Raw genomic sequence first — 17746 nt, 5'->3', positions numbered from 1 at the left:
ATGTCGTATGGCCACCAAATTTTGGGGAATGGTGTACTAGTAAAAATTTATCATATCTACAATTTTGATGTCGTTATGACGTAATATGACGTCATTATGACGTCATTAATGTGATTTTATTGGCCAAAACCGTCTAAATAGGTTTTTCCCTGAAAACTAAATGGTATTCAACATAACTGTACCAAAAGTGTTTATGACAGAATATTAGGGTGTACTAAGTCTTATGTTGCCCATAGCAACACCGGTGACGTCATAAAATGACGTCATGCATATTTAAGATATCCGCCATCTTGGATCATCAATCTTGAATTTTTAAAAATAGTTTTTTTTTCATGATAAAGCCTAAAATACATTGTAAACATACTAAAGACCCTCATTTAAACCTTTTTTGGAAAAAGAAATGGAAGTATTGATGAAATTTTAACGAAAATAACCTGTATATACCTGTTCTAATGATATGGCCCGCCATCTTGGATTTTGGCCAATGACGTCATCAAATTAGCATAAATTATGCATATTTAATGATAAAATTTACATAAAATTATATGGGATGTTATTAATATTAGAAACTATGAGTAACTTGGCATAAAACCCATAAAATTCTATTGTTGAAACAAAAAGTACTAAATTTAGCAAAAAATGCCTGTCAGAAACCCGTTGCCATGGCAACACAAAAATTATTATCTTATTCCAATGATAGAGAATTGTTGCCAACAATATTCTAGGAAAAGTCACCAAGTTTGGCCGTTCTACGGCTAGCCGTTCAGACGCTAGGTGACATCAAAGTTGCCGCGGGCACTTTTAGCCCCCCCCCCCCGGTCTAGGTAGGGTTAAACTTAAAACTTTAGATCCAACACAAAGAAGTTCTCTCACCTAGGGCTACTTTCGACCAGTCACTCTGGTCTTCCTCAGTAGACTGACCCAGTGAAGCTTGTCACGTGGCTTCTTTGAAGTGTGACGCCAACACTGGGTAACTGCTGTGGCAAGTTATCTGCCTATTTGTCAATTTCTACTTTATACAGCGTGCCCCTGATGGCTAGTAGGGACTAATTTTTGTATCAATCATGAAATATGCCACCAGACAGTGCTGTCTGCAGACAAGATGACAAAATAGATCACTTGTTAATTCCTTTTTCCCTTTTACCCCAGGCAATTATAGAGCATTACGACAAGCCTCCCAAAAACAGGTTTCTGGAGTTTGCTGAGTTCACAGCTCTGGTTACTGACCTGAAGGCCATCAAAGCTGATAAAAGGGAAGAAGTCCTTGATTATTTTATTGCCTTTGACACGGTAAGACAATGAAAGACAGCAGTACATCTTCTAACATTTTTTCGAGAACTCACGTTAGAAGTCGCCGACATATCATTTGTATCCACACTGCGTTGAAAACTGATGATACGAGACGTGTAGATTTAAGCGTCTAATATGGCGGCCAGAACGAATGATATGTGATAGCACGGCGTAAGTGCGAACACCATATGTACACATACCACGTGTTAACTAGCTGTACTCCACTGTTGTAGAGTCTAGAACTTTGTTAGAACACAGAAAATAAACTCACTATGAATTTGCAAGCCGAACTCGTCGACCGTCGATCATAGATCATTCATCTGACGACGGTCGACGAGTTCGGCTTGCAAGTTCATGATGTGTTTCCATTTTGTGTTGGAACAAGGATATAAACTCTACACCTATGGTTTCTTTCAACACAGATGCTAACTGTATGTACTCTTTTAGGATAAAAATGGCTACATCGACATTGACGACTTGAAAAAAGTTCTGGCGTCGGTCGGCTTGGGGAGTCATGATGCCTCTGTCCTGGCCGCGGCTGTGGCTTCTATTGCTGACATCAACGCTGATGACAAGATCACTGTCGTCGAGTTAGCTGGATACTTAGCAACAGATTTAGATAAGCTTTAGAAAGTAACAGATTGGAGAAGTGTGATAAATAGTCATTGTCTCACAGTTTTGTAGCCAACTGTTTTCTTTGATGACGATGATGGTATAAAATGCTGATATAGATATTTAAGCTAAAATGTGTGCATTACCATGGCATAATGACAAAATACATTACACCTGGCTATATCATAATAATGGATAATACACTATAAAGGTCACATGCTGATAAAGCACTGCAAAGACGTCACAAATTGTCGAAGGCTTTTGACATTCAAGAAGTATCATTATCATATGGTCAGTTTGCGTTGAGCGATCAGAAGCCCCCATTCCATATTAATTATGACACCATAATGTCTGAGTTAGCATGATACAAGTATTGCGAGGTGTGCTTTATTCTCACAAGTGTGCTTTGTTGCAAAATAATGCACACCCTGGAGCAAACCACTATGCAGGGGAGTGGACTCTTTTTGTTGACATTTGTAGCACGTTTCCTAGTTGAATGGATATGTTTAACGTCTTGTCATCGACCAATATATAGTAATACATAACAAAGTAAAGACCATTTCAATACATGTGAATTTTGAGCGAACGGAAAAAAAGCATATGTCGCGCCACCCCCACATTTCTGTATTGAAACATCCAAATGACCTCAGATATTTTTAAATTGAAGCTTGCTCTATTCTTTTGGACCAAAATAAACACAAATGGAATGCCGGTTCTGTTCCAAAGTTCCGGTGAACTCGTATGAACTCTGATAGTACAGGTAAAAAGATCACACTAAAGGGCATACAATAGACAATGCTACATGTCAGAATTTGTCATTGAAGTTTTGATTCAGGTCAATTTAGAGTCAATATGGTCCTAGAAATCAATTGGTCCTGGAATTGGGGAAAGATGCACAGGAACAGTGGCCAACGGATTGGAAGATAGAGGAGAGACTGAAACGGTTTGTTATATAATTAAAGTTTGTGAACATCAGAATTTTGACAGAATTTTTAACAGAAATATGGCAACAGTCAGCAAAGGCTGGTTAGCAAGCGATCTGAATGAGGAAATATATCCAAGGAACTGGCGCCAAGAAGGATTCTATTTTTCTGCAAAAGGTGTAGTGGCATATGGCAGCCATGCTTTTTACCTGAAGTTTGTTTTGTTACGGAATAAGCATACTCAGAAAGGGGAATTTTTTAATTCCTCCTTAATACATATGACATTTATACCTCCCCGGTGTCAATCAGTGTCGTGTGGCGCAACGGCAGTGTTCGACTCAGACCCAAGAGGTCCCTGGTTCGAATCTTGCCCGATGCCACCGATCTTGTGCCTTTGGGAACGGAATTCCTCACTCTATCCATGTGTAAAATGGGTACCAGACTTCTGTAAAAGGCGGTGGAAGAAGAGAGATGCCCTAGACACAGTGGACTAGCAACCCATTGCGTTACATGGCCTTAAAAAGGCCCCGGGACCTTTACCTTTATCATAAGGTTCTTTAGTGCTTCATTTTTGGTAAACTAGGCAGACGCCATTTTCTTTTCTTTTTTTTTTTCTTGTTGATAAACTATTTGTGTCTTATTTAGTTCTATCATGTTGTTGCTCTTCAGCATTTTGACTCAGCAGCGTTTGTTTAAGTTGACCCAATGTCATTTAACCCTGCGAGAAACGCCATTTTGGTACAGGCCAGCTGCAAAACATGCAGGCTTTCCCCTATTTAATAGTGTGCTGTAGTATATATTGAATAATCCACTCGCCCTCTCCCTATAACAAGGGACAGCCCAGTATAATAGTCTGGTAGCCTCGTGAAACAGAATTCTTGGAACACATGCTTTAGTTAGGAGTACATATTTTGTTTTTATGTTGTTAATGTGGTCAATGTTGTTGCATAGATTAAACAGATTGTTAATGCTCATGTTTTTTCCTGTGCTTTTGTCATGTCGTTAAACTGATTGTATTACGAATGGTCTTAAATTATTAATGTACAATTAGGCCACACCAAGTAAATTTTATGGATGACGTCCTTTGGAGACCCTAAATCTAATGCGAGAGGGTGAAAAAAAAACAAGAAGGGCCCTAAAAAACAAGATGCCTAGATTAGAAATATACTAAGAGACGACAAACGTTAGGACACAAATTAAATGAGGTGCTGCAATTTGCACAGTAGTCGCTAGGAGGACGTGCTTAGCCATGTAAACCTCATGTACTAAGTCCTGCACAGGGTAGTTACAGGTTGACTATACAAGTACTATAGAAAGACTATACAAAACAAATTGGGCCGGGGGAGGGCCATCGAAAAAATGTTTTCCTGACCATTTTTGCACCAGCCCTCCCCACGGTAAATATCGTACAGTCCCTTGGTCAAAAGTTCTTAACATGCACTAAGAGGGCGGCGACTAAGAGCGGGACATGTAATAAAGCAATAAACACAGTCGTTAGGTCTGAACGATTTCCTCCATAATATTTGCTCTGTTTAAGCTCACTCAGTTTTACAACAACAATTGGCAGACAGACCACAAAAACACAGCCTTGCAATATTAGGTGTCAATTTATGTATCGGTTATATACAGTTATGTAATGGATCGGTACAAAAGTCATGAAAGAGGTCAAGAATATGATTTTTGAAGCGCTTTATTTTTTGTCATTTTGTATCAACTCAGTATGAGGAGAAAGCTTGTTGAAAGACACGCCGGTCAGCCTTTTGCTGTTTGTTGCGTACCTGACGTTTTGGCTATGACGTCACACAGTCTTGCAGGAGAAGGAAGCCACGCCCTCCTCGGTGCAGTACATGCCATCCGGACAGGAGGCACTGCTGCACTGGTAGGGGGCCATCCTGCTAGTGATTTGATCAGGATCTGGAGATGCATATAAACCATCGGAAATTTCGCAACAAGTCTTCCATTCAAATATAAATAATAAACTAGACACACTGTATAGTTCAATCCCCTATTATTACTAAAGAACACTAACTAAAACTATTCATTTGATCATCACCATCATGAATAATCTAATTAAAAGTCTTGAATGTAGGGTACTTAAACAATGAAAACTTAATACCAGAATAATTGCCATTCAGTCAGCATTGATTAGATATAGCATTGTTTTTAAATGACATAAATCAGATGCAAAGACAGTTTCAAATAATAGTTGTGAAAAAAATTAAAAATGATAATAATAGTAATAATAATAGTGAAAACATTTACTCACGAACGCATTGGAAGTAGAACGTGTAGTCCTGACAATCCCAGCCGTGTGGACATTGGGCTTGAGAGCACCAGTCAAAGTCTAAATAAAATAAGTAAAAAGTATGGATAACTAGGACATATGTTTTAATTAAATGAAAATGTGTAGGAAAAATGAAATATCAGATTTACAGTGGTCTCCATGGAACACAGCCAGACAGCAGCAGCTGTAGGAGTTTATGTCGTCATCACAACTGCCACCATTTTGGCACGGATTGGAGGCGCACTCGTCGATATCCTTTTTTATTATATTTGGACATCCGGTTTTCTTTGAATTGTCACAGCTTGAGAATATGGCCAACATTTAGAAGGAACAAAATTCCATTATGTATTCAATCTTTTATTGTATTGAAAACTACAACAATATATGAACCCTTTAAATAAATAAATAAATGGGCCCTTTATGTGCCTGCCGACATTCAACGATAAAAAGGCACCCAACTTAAGGTCTGCCCTGTCTGTCTTGTATAAAGACGTTAATATTGAATCCTTACCTGCACACAGGGCGTACATGTTGTTGTAGTTCGCTCCATGCAGGGCCATGCTGTGAGTGTCATAGTCCACTCCGTAAGCGCTGTCATCACTCTGCCAGTTAGGGATGTACACAAAGGTGTCATCAAGGGGCTGACAGTAACGATGGTCAGTATCTCCACACAGGTTTGCCGAGAGGACTCCGGGGGTATGGCAGATGACACCGGCGTCGTCATACGTGATGCAGTCAGAGGCCCACCAGCGGTTACACCCATCGTTTCCCGAGTAGTGGCACGGGTATCTCATCCCTGTCGCTTCACAAGTGGCCTTGATTTTGGTATTAGTCATAGCCCCAACCGCGCGAACTTTATAAAAGTTCCATCCGTCGACAGTGGTTAGGTACTCGCGTTGACCTACAGGACGAAACATAAGTTTAACTTCCTGGACATTTCAAGATAGCTACCGGTATACCAGTGATCAAGCATTTATTATAAATTAACACTTATCGTATGCCCATGACTATTTTAATCAGGTTGATAATTCACTAACAGTTTGTATAACTGGTTGAGGCCACACCAAGTAATTTTTGATAGATGACGTTCGCGTTTTGATTTTATTTAGTCCTGCCCCCCCCCACAAAAAAAAAACAGAAATTCTGCTTCTTCTAACTATTATCAAAGAGTCACGACAGTGCCATAAATGTATGCAATATAATAAAGTTGAAGTAAAAAAAATTAATTACAAGATTGGATGATGTGATGAAAGAAAAAAAAACAGGGCAGGATAACCTGTTGGTTGTCACACTGTGTTATCTCATTCAATTTGTTTCCTAACATTTGTAGTCCCTTAGTGTATTTCAAATCTAGACATCTTGTGTTTTGGCCCTTCTCCTCCATTTGTATTATATTTAGGGTTTCCAGAGGATGCAATCCTTAAAATTACTTGGTGTGGCCTAAAAATCCCGTCCAGGAGCTAATACTAAGCCAGTGTATACATGGACTTTCTGCTCCGTGCCCATTCTTCACACTGCAGCAGAGACACCTAGCGGCAGTGTGAAGTACTACCAGTAATAATCGCCATGAGGAAGGTAGCAGGTGGTCAACCTAAACGTCGGCTAGCTTCTTTTGAATAAACCGTTTTCAAAATCATTAATACTATGATCTGTAGTGCAAAAAAATCACATAGATTTCGCTACTCGAGTGGTAATAGCTAAGAACGAGGCCAGTATTCTTGGGAACTCGTATTAAGAATGTCCAAATTGTTACCCTCGTTTTCATTGCCGTTTGTGTATCTGTTTGTGGTCGCGCGCGCGTGTGTGTGTGAACATGATAAGGCAGGAAGGCTGAGATGGATTGTCTTGATATTTTGTAGGTGGGTAGGTTTTGATAAGAGCTTGAAATGATTAGTTTTTAACCCCCTGGCGGCCTGTAATGGTACTGCAGCTGAAATTCCGATTTTCATATCTCGTGATCTGATCACGAAATTGGAATGGCGGGTAGCGCTTGGGCTAGGGAAGATTTGAGTTTGGACCCCTTAACAGTTTGCTCTGATTTTTGGTATTTGGGTAGCTTAAATTTTGCTTGACATATTGAAAAGATAGTTATGCAAACCCATAGCTAATTTACATAATTAAGTGAGAAATTATTTAAATTTGCTACCTTCGATGATAGGATTATCTAAAATGTGTCATCTGTGATCGTGAGCAAGGAGAGCATTGCCAGATATTGGTTATGCAAATAGGCCTAATTTACATAATTAATCGATGCAAAAAGCTATAATTCTATAGCAACTACTGCGGGGAATCTCATACTTGTTGCATTTTGAAGTTAAGTAAAGGCGAACATCACTAAAATAATATATTTAAATAATGACCTAATTTGCATAATTTATGAGGAATTTTTTTATTTTAGCCAAGTTTAGCCATGTTTAAAAGACTGTCATTAGGTAAACGATATAATCAACTGATGTAATCCATGCAAATGGGGATCTTGCTTTCATAATCAATGAAAAACAAATATTTTGTCATAATGTCTTAACAATCGTTAAGGCACAAGGGTAACATCATTTGGCGAAGGCATGAGATCGCAGAACTCTAGTTACCCTGTGTTTCTGGACACACGGAAATGCAAAAATCAAAGGTGTTACTTCCTGCCTACCCATATTGTAAAATTAACGATTTGAACATTTTACAATAACGTTTTAGACTGATAGTGCCGTTAAGTTAAAACGTAAGTACAAAGGTGATGATAGTTATATTTTTTTACCATTTGGACCCTGGTGTAACTGTAAAATTTCGTACACCGCGTACGACTGGAAATTCTACTTGTTTTCTCCTGACCAGGATACCAAAGGAAGATATAATAGCTCAAATTAAACGCCCGAAAAGGACTATTAAAAAGGACAGACTTAAACCTGTGCATTTAGAGTACTACAGTCGAATTTCCCTAGAAGGTCACAAACCTGATACAATGACCGACGGGTCACTAAAGACGTAATCAATAATATTTTGTTTGTTTGTTTATTTGTTTAGGAAGCTCCCATTAGTGGTAATACATCACTATTCTTCCTAGAGTCCTTTACATAAAATACAGCATCATGCCATTAACTATTATGTGTTCCTGTCCAATTCCAGATTTCTACTACATAACTAGTGTAATGACACAAAGAAGAGATGTAAAGTCTATAGCCACCTTGTGACGAGTCCAGCCAGACGACCACAGCCGCGAAGAAGACCAGAAACTTCCACATGTTCACCATATGCTGAGTTGAGTCCAGACTCCGTGATGTGTGTGAGGCTTGTTCTGTGTGCGGTAATTTATACTGTGTCCCAATATAGGCCATGGGAACCACACACCTGACCGGCAGGGACGGGCGATATTAATAGTTCTGCCAAGGATATGTCTTGACCTGACGTGAACCTGTACGTGGCTGTTAGGCAGAGGTAAAGTCAATATTGAACACGTCACAACAGAGCTGTGGGCTTTGAACCTCTTATAAGGCCATGTTGGTATGATTATATGGATGACATCCGCGTGCGAAGAATTTAAGACCACACTGTATATCGTACAAAGCAGCGGCAAAGAGAACATATATGTGACGTAAATTGAAAAAAAAATATTGGGAAACAATACGTGAATATTTGTGAAGAATTTGGCTTCATAAATGATGTATTATTTAATGCAAACAAATCTTGCTGTATGTATTTCCCAAGTGCCCGTTTGCTACTTAAGCAACCTCTTCCCTGTGTTAAATTGAACGGAGAGCCTTTGAAATTTGTTACGTCATATGTTTATGTCGGTATTCACATTAATGACAAACTGAGTGACGACGACTGTATTCTTACCCAGATAAGAGGTCTGTATAGCCGTGCAAATACTATTATACGCAAATTCGCTTATTGTTCTTCATATGTTGAAAAGACGTTGTTTACAGCTCATTGCTCCCAACTTTTTGCTGCACAGTTGTGGGACAGAGCTAGTTCTAGAATTGTATCAAAGTGTCGAGTTGCTTATAATAACTGTCTTCGCATCATAATGTCACTACCCAGATTTTGTAGTGCAAGTGAAATGTTTGTATTCAATAGGATTGACACATTTGATGCTACATGGCGTAAACAATGTTACTCATTTATATCCCGTCTATACAAGTCATCAAACAACATTATCCAATCTGTTCTTAAATCTGAAGTGATATTCCGTAGCAGATTCTTTCGCAATAACTGGGCCCGTCTGTACATATAGTTATATTATTCTTTTACTGATGTTATTGTGTGTGTATTTTATATGTATGTTGTGTATGGGCGAGTTATGCCTGAAATAAAGAAATAAAAAAATACTAATGTCGTCATTTGACGCAATAAATTCCAAATGAAAAGAAGAAAAAGTGAAGACATGATAATGAAGAGTCTATTATTCACCATGCAATACTTTGTGTGTTCAGTCATTTGTACAACCTTCATGACCACATAGACTATATAATGAAGGCAACCTTTTCTTGGCCAAACTTTTTTTCGCATCAGTGTTGGGTCATCCATATAATCAAATAACCTAATACTAGATTTATGGCAAACTTATATTACGCTATATGGCAACTCTTAAAACACACATACACACCTAATTAACCCTAAACAGTACACCTGGGGTCCGCGCGGACCCCAGCACTATATATTCTGTAATATCTTTTTTGTTTCTAAAGATTTTTTTCTGAACTTTTAGGTAATTGTCACCCACAAAGTTGTCTCTCAATATAGTGCAGAAAACTCCGTTTCTACCATTTATAAAAAAAAAAAACTTATATCTGATTTTCTTTTGGGGTCCGCGCGGACCCCAGCCGGCTTTCGATCATAATGGATACAGTGGCGTTCTTATACATTACCTTATTTCCGTTTTTATATGTTTTTATGCACTCATCGTATGTTTACCAAGTAAGCAGAGAATGATGTAGTAATAGAATTAAATTTTAATAACTTTGGCGTAATTATGACGTCATATGACATCAGAGCTAATAATATAGTCCGCCATATTGGATTTTGACAAATGACGTAATCAAATTAGCATATTCTATGCATATTAAATGATTTAACTTATATTTGATTATGTAAGATGTTATTGATGTTGGAAAAGAAGTGTAATTTAATATAAAACTGAGAAAATTTTTATGTTTAAACCAAAATTACTTCTATTAAAAAAAACTGCCTGCTAGAAACCCGTTGCCATGGCAACACAAAAAAACACCAACTTACTAGTATTAAACTAATATGAACTTTTTACCAGAGACATTTTAGGACAGGTCTCCAAATTTGATACTTCCAGCGCAAGCCGTTTAGCCGCTATTTGAGGTCAAAGTTGGGCTTCAAAAGCCCCTTCAGTCTGAAATGGGTTTAAAAATCTGGTATTTGAACTATTTCTTCTTGTCTTCTTTTCTTCACCAAATAATAGAAAAAGTTAAAAATGTATGATTTTTGTATTTAATGTGGACACAGAGGTTCCCACATCAGTTTGCAAAACAATTGAGCTGGTAGCATGTTGATAATTTCTGAAAATTAGCAAAAAACCGTTCTGGGGTCCGCGCGGACCCCAGGTGTACAGATTAATCAGTCCGGGAAGGTGTTCTGTTGAGGGTTAACGGTGTAGGATTCGAAAACACACATACACAAACACAAACAAATACACACACACACGCGCGCGCACACACACACACACGTACACACAAAGAGACACTGAGATTTGTGCGTGTATTAATCTTTTAAAAAGCGAACAAAATCCTGTGTAATGTTTTGAAACTATCAAATTTGCTTTAAAAGTATTATACCTTCTTCGTTTAAATCTAACAGCCTTAAATTTAGGTTGACAAAACAATTATCGATCTAAATAGCAAAGTTCTTTTTATCACAATCATTTATTTTTCAAGCCGACGTTCCTATGACCTTCTGTCATCTTCTCAAGGAATCGCCCTGATGAAGATGACAGAAGGTCATCGAAACGTCGGCTTGAAAAATAAATGGTTGTGATAAAAAGAACTTTGCTATTTAGTCATTTACCAACCTGATGAAATTATTTACGGAATTATCGATCTAGCCCTCAGAGTGCAGTAAACTTTCCATGACCCTCCCGCCGTCCCAACAAACCCTGACCTCCTCACCCTGTCTGTGGGCACACGTACTGCAGGAGCTTAGAATAGTTCACTCCTTCCTCCTGTTATCAGGCAACGTCTAAATCTACAGGGAGCAGTGCATATATTTATAATTTGGCACATTTTGTTTTACTCACCTGAGTTAGAAAGAGTCTCTTTGACAACAGTGTAGTATCAGGACGGTATCGATAGAGTACATTGTATAAGTTGAAAATATCCGAGACGAACCCTAAATATTTCATTGTCTTATTAGGTTTATTGTTCTTGGTTATGTATCATATAGTAGAGGGGATCCATTCCTCAAGCTACCGACATCTTGCACACGCAGTCGTCCCTCAGTAAGACATCTGGAGCCGCATAGTTCCCGTTTAGAACTTTTATTCAGCCTGTCACACGACCGGTTTCGCCTGTGTGGCTTCTTCAAGTGTACAGAGGCTAATGACACAAGTGCATGAAGTTCTCACTTATATACCTTTCCAGTGCATAGTGCCCTCAGGTCAGTTACATGGCGTTCAGATCGCCCTGACCTGTTACATAGTTCGTTTTGACCTTGGTTGACCTACTACCTGACGTCATCTATTGTTCTAGAACAATTAAACATGTCATAAAGGTCTTGTTTACCATGTTACACAAAACGAAAAATAAAGACAAATCCATCTTCTTCGAAGTGTAGTCTTCTCCCCTGGCTGTTATTGTTGCTCTGACTTTGTAGCTCTGGATCCTCAGCAACTTGTGGGGCTTGAACAACACGTAGAAATCTCAGGGTTCTCCTTTTCTTGGATGTGGTGGGCAGCGATGTGGTGGCGCACTGGCTCATGGCAAAGGTATCTTCAGTGTCTTCCTTGTGCTCGACGTGGCGGCGGTGTTTTCTTCCAGGGGCGTAGTTTTGAGGGCTCGACTTGCTTCTAGGTGCTTCCTTTAGATGTACGGGATCACTCTGGGTCCGGAAGTCCAGAAGATACTCAGCGAGGATCCATCCATTGAGAAGTATGCAGTATATAGTAGAGGGGATTCATTCCTCAAGCTACCGACATCTTGCACACGCAGTCGTCCCTCAGAAAGACATCTGGAGCCGCATAGTTCCCATTTAGAACTTTTATTCAGCTTGTCACACGACCGGTTTCGCCTGTGTGGCTTCTTCAAGTGTTCAGAGGCTAATGTTTATTGTTCTTGGTTATGAACAGTTCAAACGTAATAAAATCATGGAAAGGTCTGATGATAAGATAAGTTACTTTCATGCGTATGTCTTAAAACGTGCGTATTTTGGCCAGTGTTGCAAGAGGCAGAAAGTTATATCTGCACTATATGCTCATCATGATTACAGGAAACTGTGGGATCTGTCATTCACTATTCTCTCTTTACTTCAAGACAAACCTGTTCCGTCAGAAAATGAAAATGAGTTCGTCAGATATACTTGTCAATAAAAGTCATTTTAGAAATAATTTTATTAAATTATTAATTCCCATTGAAGAAGCGGAGACTCAGGTTGCAAGTTGCCAGGCTTTATTTTCACGTCCCACCTCTCTGGAACCCTGATTCAGACTACCCTATCCCCTCTGGAAAGCCTTCCTGACCTCGATATTCCATTCCGGGCTTAACCGTTACTTATCAGGGGAGGGTATAGACCTACACATGTACTGGCTTGCAATTTTCTCTAGCATGTAACAGTCATAATGTTACATAAGTCCATGTTGATTTGATTATATGGATGACATCCTCCGGGAGCCCCAAAACTGATGCGAGCGTGCGAATAAAAAAAAGTTTTACAAAAAAAAAAGTTGTTTTCATTATGAAATCTACGTGGTCATGAGGGTTGAACAAATGGCACAGAATATGGTTTGGCGAATAATCTAGTCTTCAAGTTCATTTCTTTACAATTTCGTCTTTTTTCGTTTGATTTTGGTATACTACGACATTGGTGTAGTTTTTATTATTTTTTATTTGTAACTTATGGTATATTTTTGCTCATTTTGCAACTGTTTTGTACGATTTACAGTATGGTTAAAAACGGCCGAAAATTCATGCGCGCGCGGATGTCATCCATATAATCAAATCAACATGGCCTAATGCAGCTTTTACGTACAATTCTTCCACAGGTATTTTCCGAAGGAGTCTTGCCATGCCAACACTGGAAATTTAAGCAGTGACCTCTGCACTGATTGTTTACACTCCGCATGTGAATCCAAAACGCAACGTAAACATCCACTGTTGTTCCACTACAAATCCGTGACGGATTAAATATAAAAGGGACTTGGCAGCTATGAAAATCTGTATCGGTATAGCTGGTATAACCGCCCTTGGTAACACACCAGCTTCGCAGGCACGCGGCGCGGCGGCAGCTAGCTATATCACACCGAGCGACTTGTTACAGAAAAGCTAAAAAAATGTTGCCTGACTAAGAGGATTACTATGCAATGCGCCACACCCTCCCTAAACAAGAACGTTTACAAGTTGCCATCTTGACGGACGAGCCCACAACTCCGCAGCCGGCGGGTGTGTTTAGGGGTTGGACACGGGATAAAGTAAACAGAGATGTTAGTTTCCAAAATAGATTTCGATGAACATTATTAAGTGCATGTTCCGAGAACAATGTATATATATATATATATATCTGTGATTTTATGCTTAATATTTTATTATAATTCATCACACCCCTCAGCAATATTGCCGTCGTCCTTGCGCAAAGCGACGGGCAGCGCGCAGTATCCTTGAGCGGGATACACCCATACAAAAAGTGGGGGGGGGCACTTTTACGGAGGCATGGTCGCTGTAAAAAAAAAAAAAGCTCGAAACCGTCACTTACTATGGTTAAGTTACTGAATAACTCTGAAACGGCAATGTAAGAGTAATCTGTTGCCAATGTTGTACAACAGCCTCTCACCGAACCTTTTTTACTGTGTAACGTTTTAAACATGTATATTGATTATCAATCCATTTTCTATAGCAGAGGAATATTTTACGATTTATACATTTTAACAATATTTAATAATATGTAATAATGTTTTAATAATAATACCCATATTTTAATGATATTTTGTGACCTCAGAGCAATTCAGGCAGTATGGCTGCCTGCGAGTCTGTTGTCAGTGTGGTGGTAATTGAAATTGTGTATGTCTGGTGTTTGCAATTTTGAAATAAACCATTCTACTATATGTGGACAGGAAATGGCTCCACGCGTCTGAGAAGTTCTTTGACACCGATTTCCGTCACGAAGAGACCTGGCAGAAGATAGCGTGGACGTTACGACGGTGATACTGTGAAAGTCTGGGGTTTAAAAAAAAATAAAACAGCCCAAAATGGGACGGCATGCTGTGCGATAGCCATAAGTTCACATGTACGGCATTGTCTGCGAAAGTGATCCCTCCACACCCCCATCTAGCTGAATGGAACACTCTTAATCGTGACGTCAACCCGAAGTACAAGGTGTAGATCGGAAATGACTAAGATATTCCAGTAAAGTCTTCACGCTTCTTACAGGTTCTGTGATACCGATTTCCATCATGACTTCACAAAGAGATCTGGCAGGAGATAGCGTGGACATTACGGCGGTGATACTGTGAGATTCTGGAGTGTAAAACGTGTAAAACCGCTCGAAGTTTGCCGCGGAAGACAAGACGGGGAAACATGAAGCGTTCTGGTCACCTGGTCTGCACGTTCGGACTCAACCGAGTCTTAAAGTTTGTTGTTCTCATGTCCGTCTGCTGGACATATCAGGATAGCAGAGTGGAAGGTAAGTCCGATTTTATTACTACATTTCTTCAGTTCCACAGGTGGAAGTTTTAGTCACACTAGTACACAATATACCTTCTTTTCTTGACGTTAACGTTGCGCTAAAACAAAGCTTTAACTTTAAACCTCAGTACACACAGTTACTGACGTTTTTTTCTCCCCCCTAAAGAAAATTCTAACCACGACATAACAACTTCCCAGCTGATTTTTTCTGTACATTTACTACAGCGACGACAACCTGTGACTGTGCGGACTGTGTGTCGTACTGGGACAACGGGTCATGTACCGACTGCCAGGCTGGGCACTAGCAAAGTACTACGGTATTACTGGGGCGAGGTACGAGGGGGATGGGGGGTCTGGCCAACCATCCAGGGGTGTCTACTGTGTGTCCAACTGTACTGGGCTGGGGGTGGGGGGTGGTAACTGTACTGCGCAGGGAGGGGGGCTGTTTTGTTGTGTGTCCAACTGTACTTGGCAGGGAGGGGGTTGTTGTGCAGGGATGAGGTGATATTTTGGGGCATGGCTGCCTCTGGTACGTCGCTGGGCGGATTAAAGGCATTGTTCCGTAGGTATGTACATGTGACCGTGAGTTATTTTGTTAAGTGTCTGTCACGCATCGGACTTGTTTGCCACCAGAGGGCATGCAGCAGGAGGGAGAATTGGCCCCTGATATCTTCGGACACGAAGCCAAGCCAAGAGAAGTCAAGTGTCCGTCCCTCCTTCGATTGGCAAGGACGGCCCATTGGAGTTGTGTGCCCAGCTGTACTGCTGCCTAGTGCTAGGACAACAGATTATATACAACACGACAGACTTATTCGAAAGTTATGGGATACCAGGAGAAGACAGGACACTGTGTTTGGGTTGCAGTAACAGCTGTATAAGCCTAAAGAGCATAAACCAACAGTTCTATACTCGGTAACTAAAAGTGGCACCTCGTTGTCCGCGTTGGGAAGTGATTGACAAAATACCCAGAGATGTTCCCATAGATTATTTAAGGGTTAATGAGCCGCCCTTTCTCGGTGAATATGGTGTGATAAAGCATTGTCAGTTGCTATAACCAAATCATAAAACCACCAAGCGAGCGCAGCGTAATGGGTGGCTTCATGAGGTGGTTATAGCAACGGACAAGGCTTTATCACACCATATTGACCGAGAAAGGGCGGGCCATTAACGCTATTATCATATAGCTTACACAATAGTCTATCCAAACTGATGCAGTGAAGAGTGACACAATGTACAATTTACCCGTTGCACATGCTGAATAGAACATAGAATATTTGTTCCACCTGGAATCACCTGAGGTCAGGGGCGGGTTCACTTTCTATCTGGGTCACAGACAGGGAACAGGTGTTTTTGAGTTAAGTGCGTGTACCTAACAATGTACCGCAGGAAAGTGCATTCACGTGTGTCACGACGTGGTGTATCGGGTTACCTGGTGGCATTTATGGTGGCTAAAACACTTACAATGGACCGGATTCATGTGGTTTGGAGAATCCTTTGGTGACATTTTGTTTGTCACAGTAATTGACTCAGTCAACACATACCTGTACTGCAGGACTTGGGTTCAAACGTCGATCTTGTGAATCACTCGTGAGTAACACGTGAAACAATGGTCACTGTGAAGGATGAGCTGTCATCACTAAGTTCAGGAATCATGCTGTAGGCCTGACGTTTCATCGTGTTTCCTGCTTTACTTTAAACACTTAAACAAAGTACTGAGTTATCAGTGGGGCTCATTATTTTGAAACTCTGGGAGGAGTTATGCATCAGGATAGGATCGTTTACACGGCTGACTTCTCTATAACAAAAATAAAAAACATAACTAGAGTTCGGAGGACTCATGCCTTCGACAGTGTGATATTGCTTTCGTGGGTGTTGTGTGTATGTATAGTGTAGGCTTTTTGAAGATGATTATCGTAGTTTCCGTCAGGACCAAAGAAAAATGCTCGCAGTTGTATATCGCGTTGGGGTGGACGGATGTAATTGGGACTCGGTATACGTTCTGCTATTGGGCTGTAGATGGTGCACGGTCTTTTGTTCTTATTGTATATGTGTTTTCAGGCGTGAAAATGAATTTTATTGGCGGCCCCCGGACACCCCTTTGACTCAGTTTGAGTCTGAAAATGGTCGCCCGGGTTGACCTTTGGTGTGTTTGTGGTATTATGAGATTGGTCCACTTTTTTGTCACAGAGGGGTGTTCCACAGAGGGGGTGTTCGGTGTCGATGAAAGATTTGTTTACAACAAGGCGCTGGTAACATTGGCGGGTGGACGTGGTGAGATATTAGTTGTTCCTGACGTTTTAAATTAGATACAATCGAACGCAAGTTTTGCGAGTAGTAAAGTGGTGTATGCTAAAGTACGGGACATCACCAAGACCAAGGACATTCTATCACCGTGTGGTGAAAGCTTCTTGCCGGGACAGACCTCGATCTGCTCGGAAACATGTATAGAGAGCACCGGGCCGTAACGCCGAAGGTTACGTGGCTTACACTTCCGGGTTATCGAACAAGGACATTATACAGGTCCTTGAACGAACGTAAAATTATGTGGAAAAATGCCATAAATCCGCAAATAGATATATATTTTCCCCAAAGGTTCTTTGAATTGTGGCAATCATATTTTCACTAAATGTGGCTATGCAATCGTGGAAAACAGCGTTTTAGGGGGCACACCCCAATTTATTTGGGGCCTCTATTCGAAGCTGCACACCCTCAAATCTAGCGACCGTCTCTGGCGTGGAATAATTCGGAAGGAGAATAACTGTATATGGGACGAAATGATATCTCTT

General features: G+C 40.2%; 2 protein-coding genes across 2 annotated transcripts in view; one reads left to right on the top strand and one right to left on the bottom strand.

Annotated features, from left to right (window-relative positions):
- Positions 1–1920, top strand: part of LOC109465061 (probable calcium-binding protein CML18) — a 2847-nt gene extending 927 nt beyond the window's left edge. Inside the window, exons 3-4 of the mRNA XM_019762203.1 lie at positions 1150–1290; positions 1738–1920. Of these exons, the coding sequence (XP_019617762.1) occupies positions 1150–1290; positions 1738–1920 (324 nt within the window). The remainder of the gene's footprint in view (positions 1–1149; positions 1291–1737) is intronic.
- A 2610-nt stretch (positions 1921–4530) lies between these two features.
- Positions 4531–8437, bottom strand: LOC109465083. Its single transcript, XM_019762225.1, has 4 exons — positions 8288–8437; positions 5621–6010; positions 5092–5169; positions 4531–4739 (listed from the first exon to the last, which is right to left on the bottom strand). Exons 1-4 carry the CDS (start codon positions 8352–8354, stop codon positions 4624–4626), a joined length of 651 nt encoding a protein of 216 aa, XP_019617784.1. The 5' UTR covers positions 8355–8437; the 3' UTR covers positions 4531–4623.
- Between the last annotated feature and the right edge of the window lie 9309 nt (positions 8438–17746).

The sequence above is a fragment of the Branchiostoma belcheri genome, unplaced genomic scaffold (genome assembly GCF_001625305.1).
Source record: "Branchiostoma belcheri isolate BF01 breed outbred unplaced genomic scaffold, Haploidv18h27 scaffold147, whole genome shotgun sequence".
NCBI classification, from domain to species: domain Eukaryota; kingdom Metazoa; phylum Chordata; class Leptocardii; order Amphioxiformes; family Branchiostomatidae; genus Branchiostoma; species Branchiostoma belcheri.
This window is presented reverse-complemented; position numbering and strand designations above follow the sequence as displayed.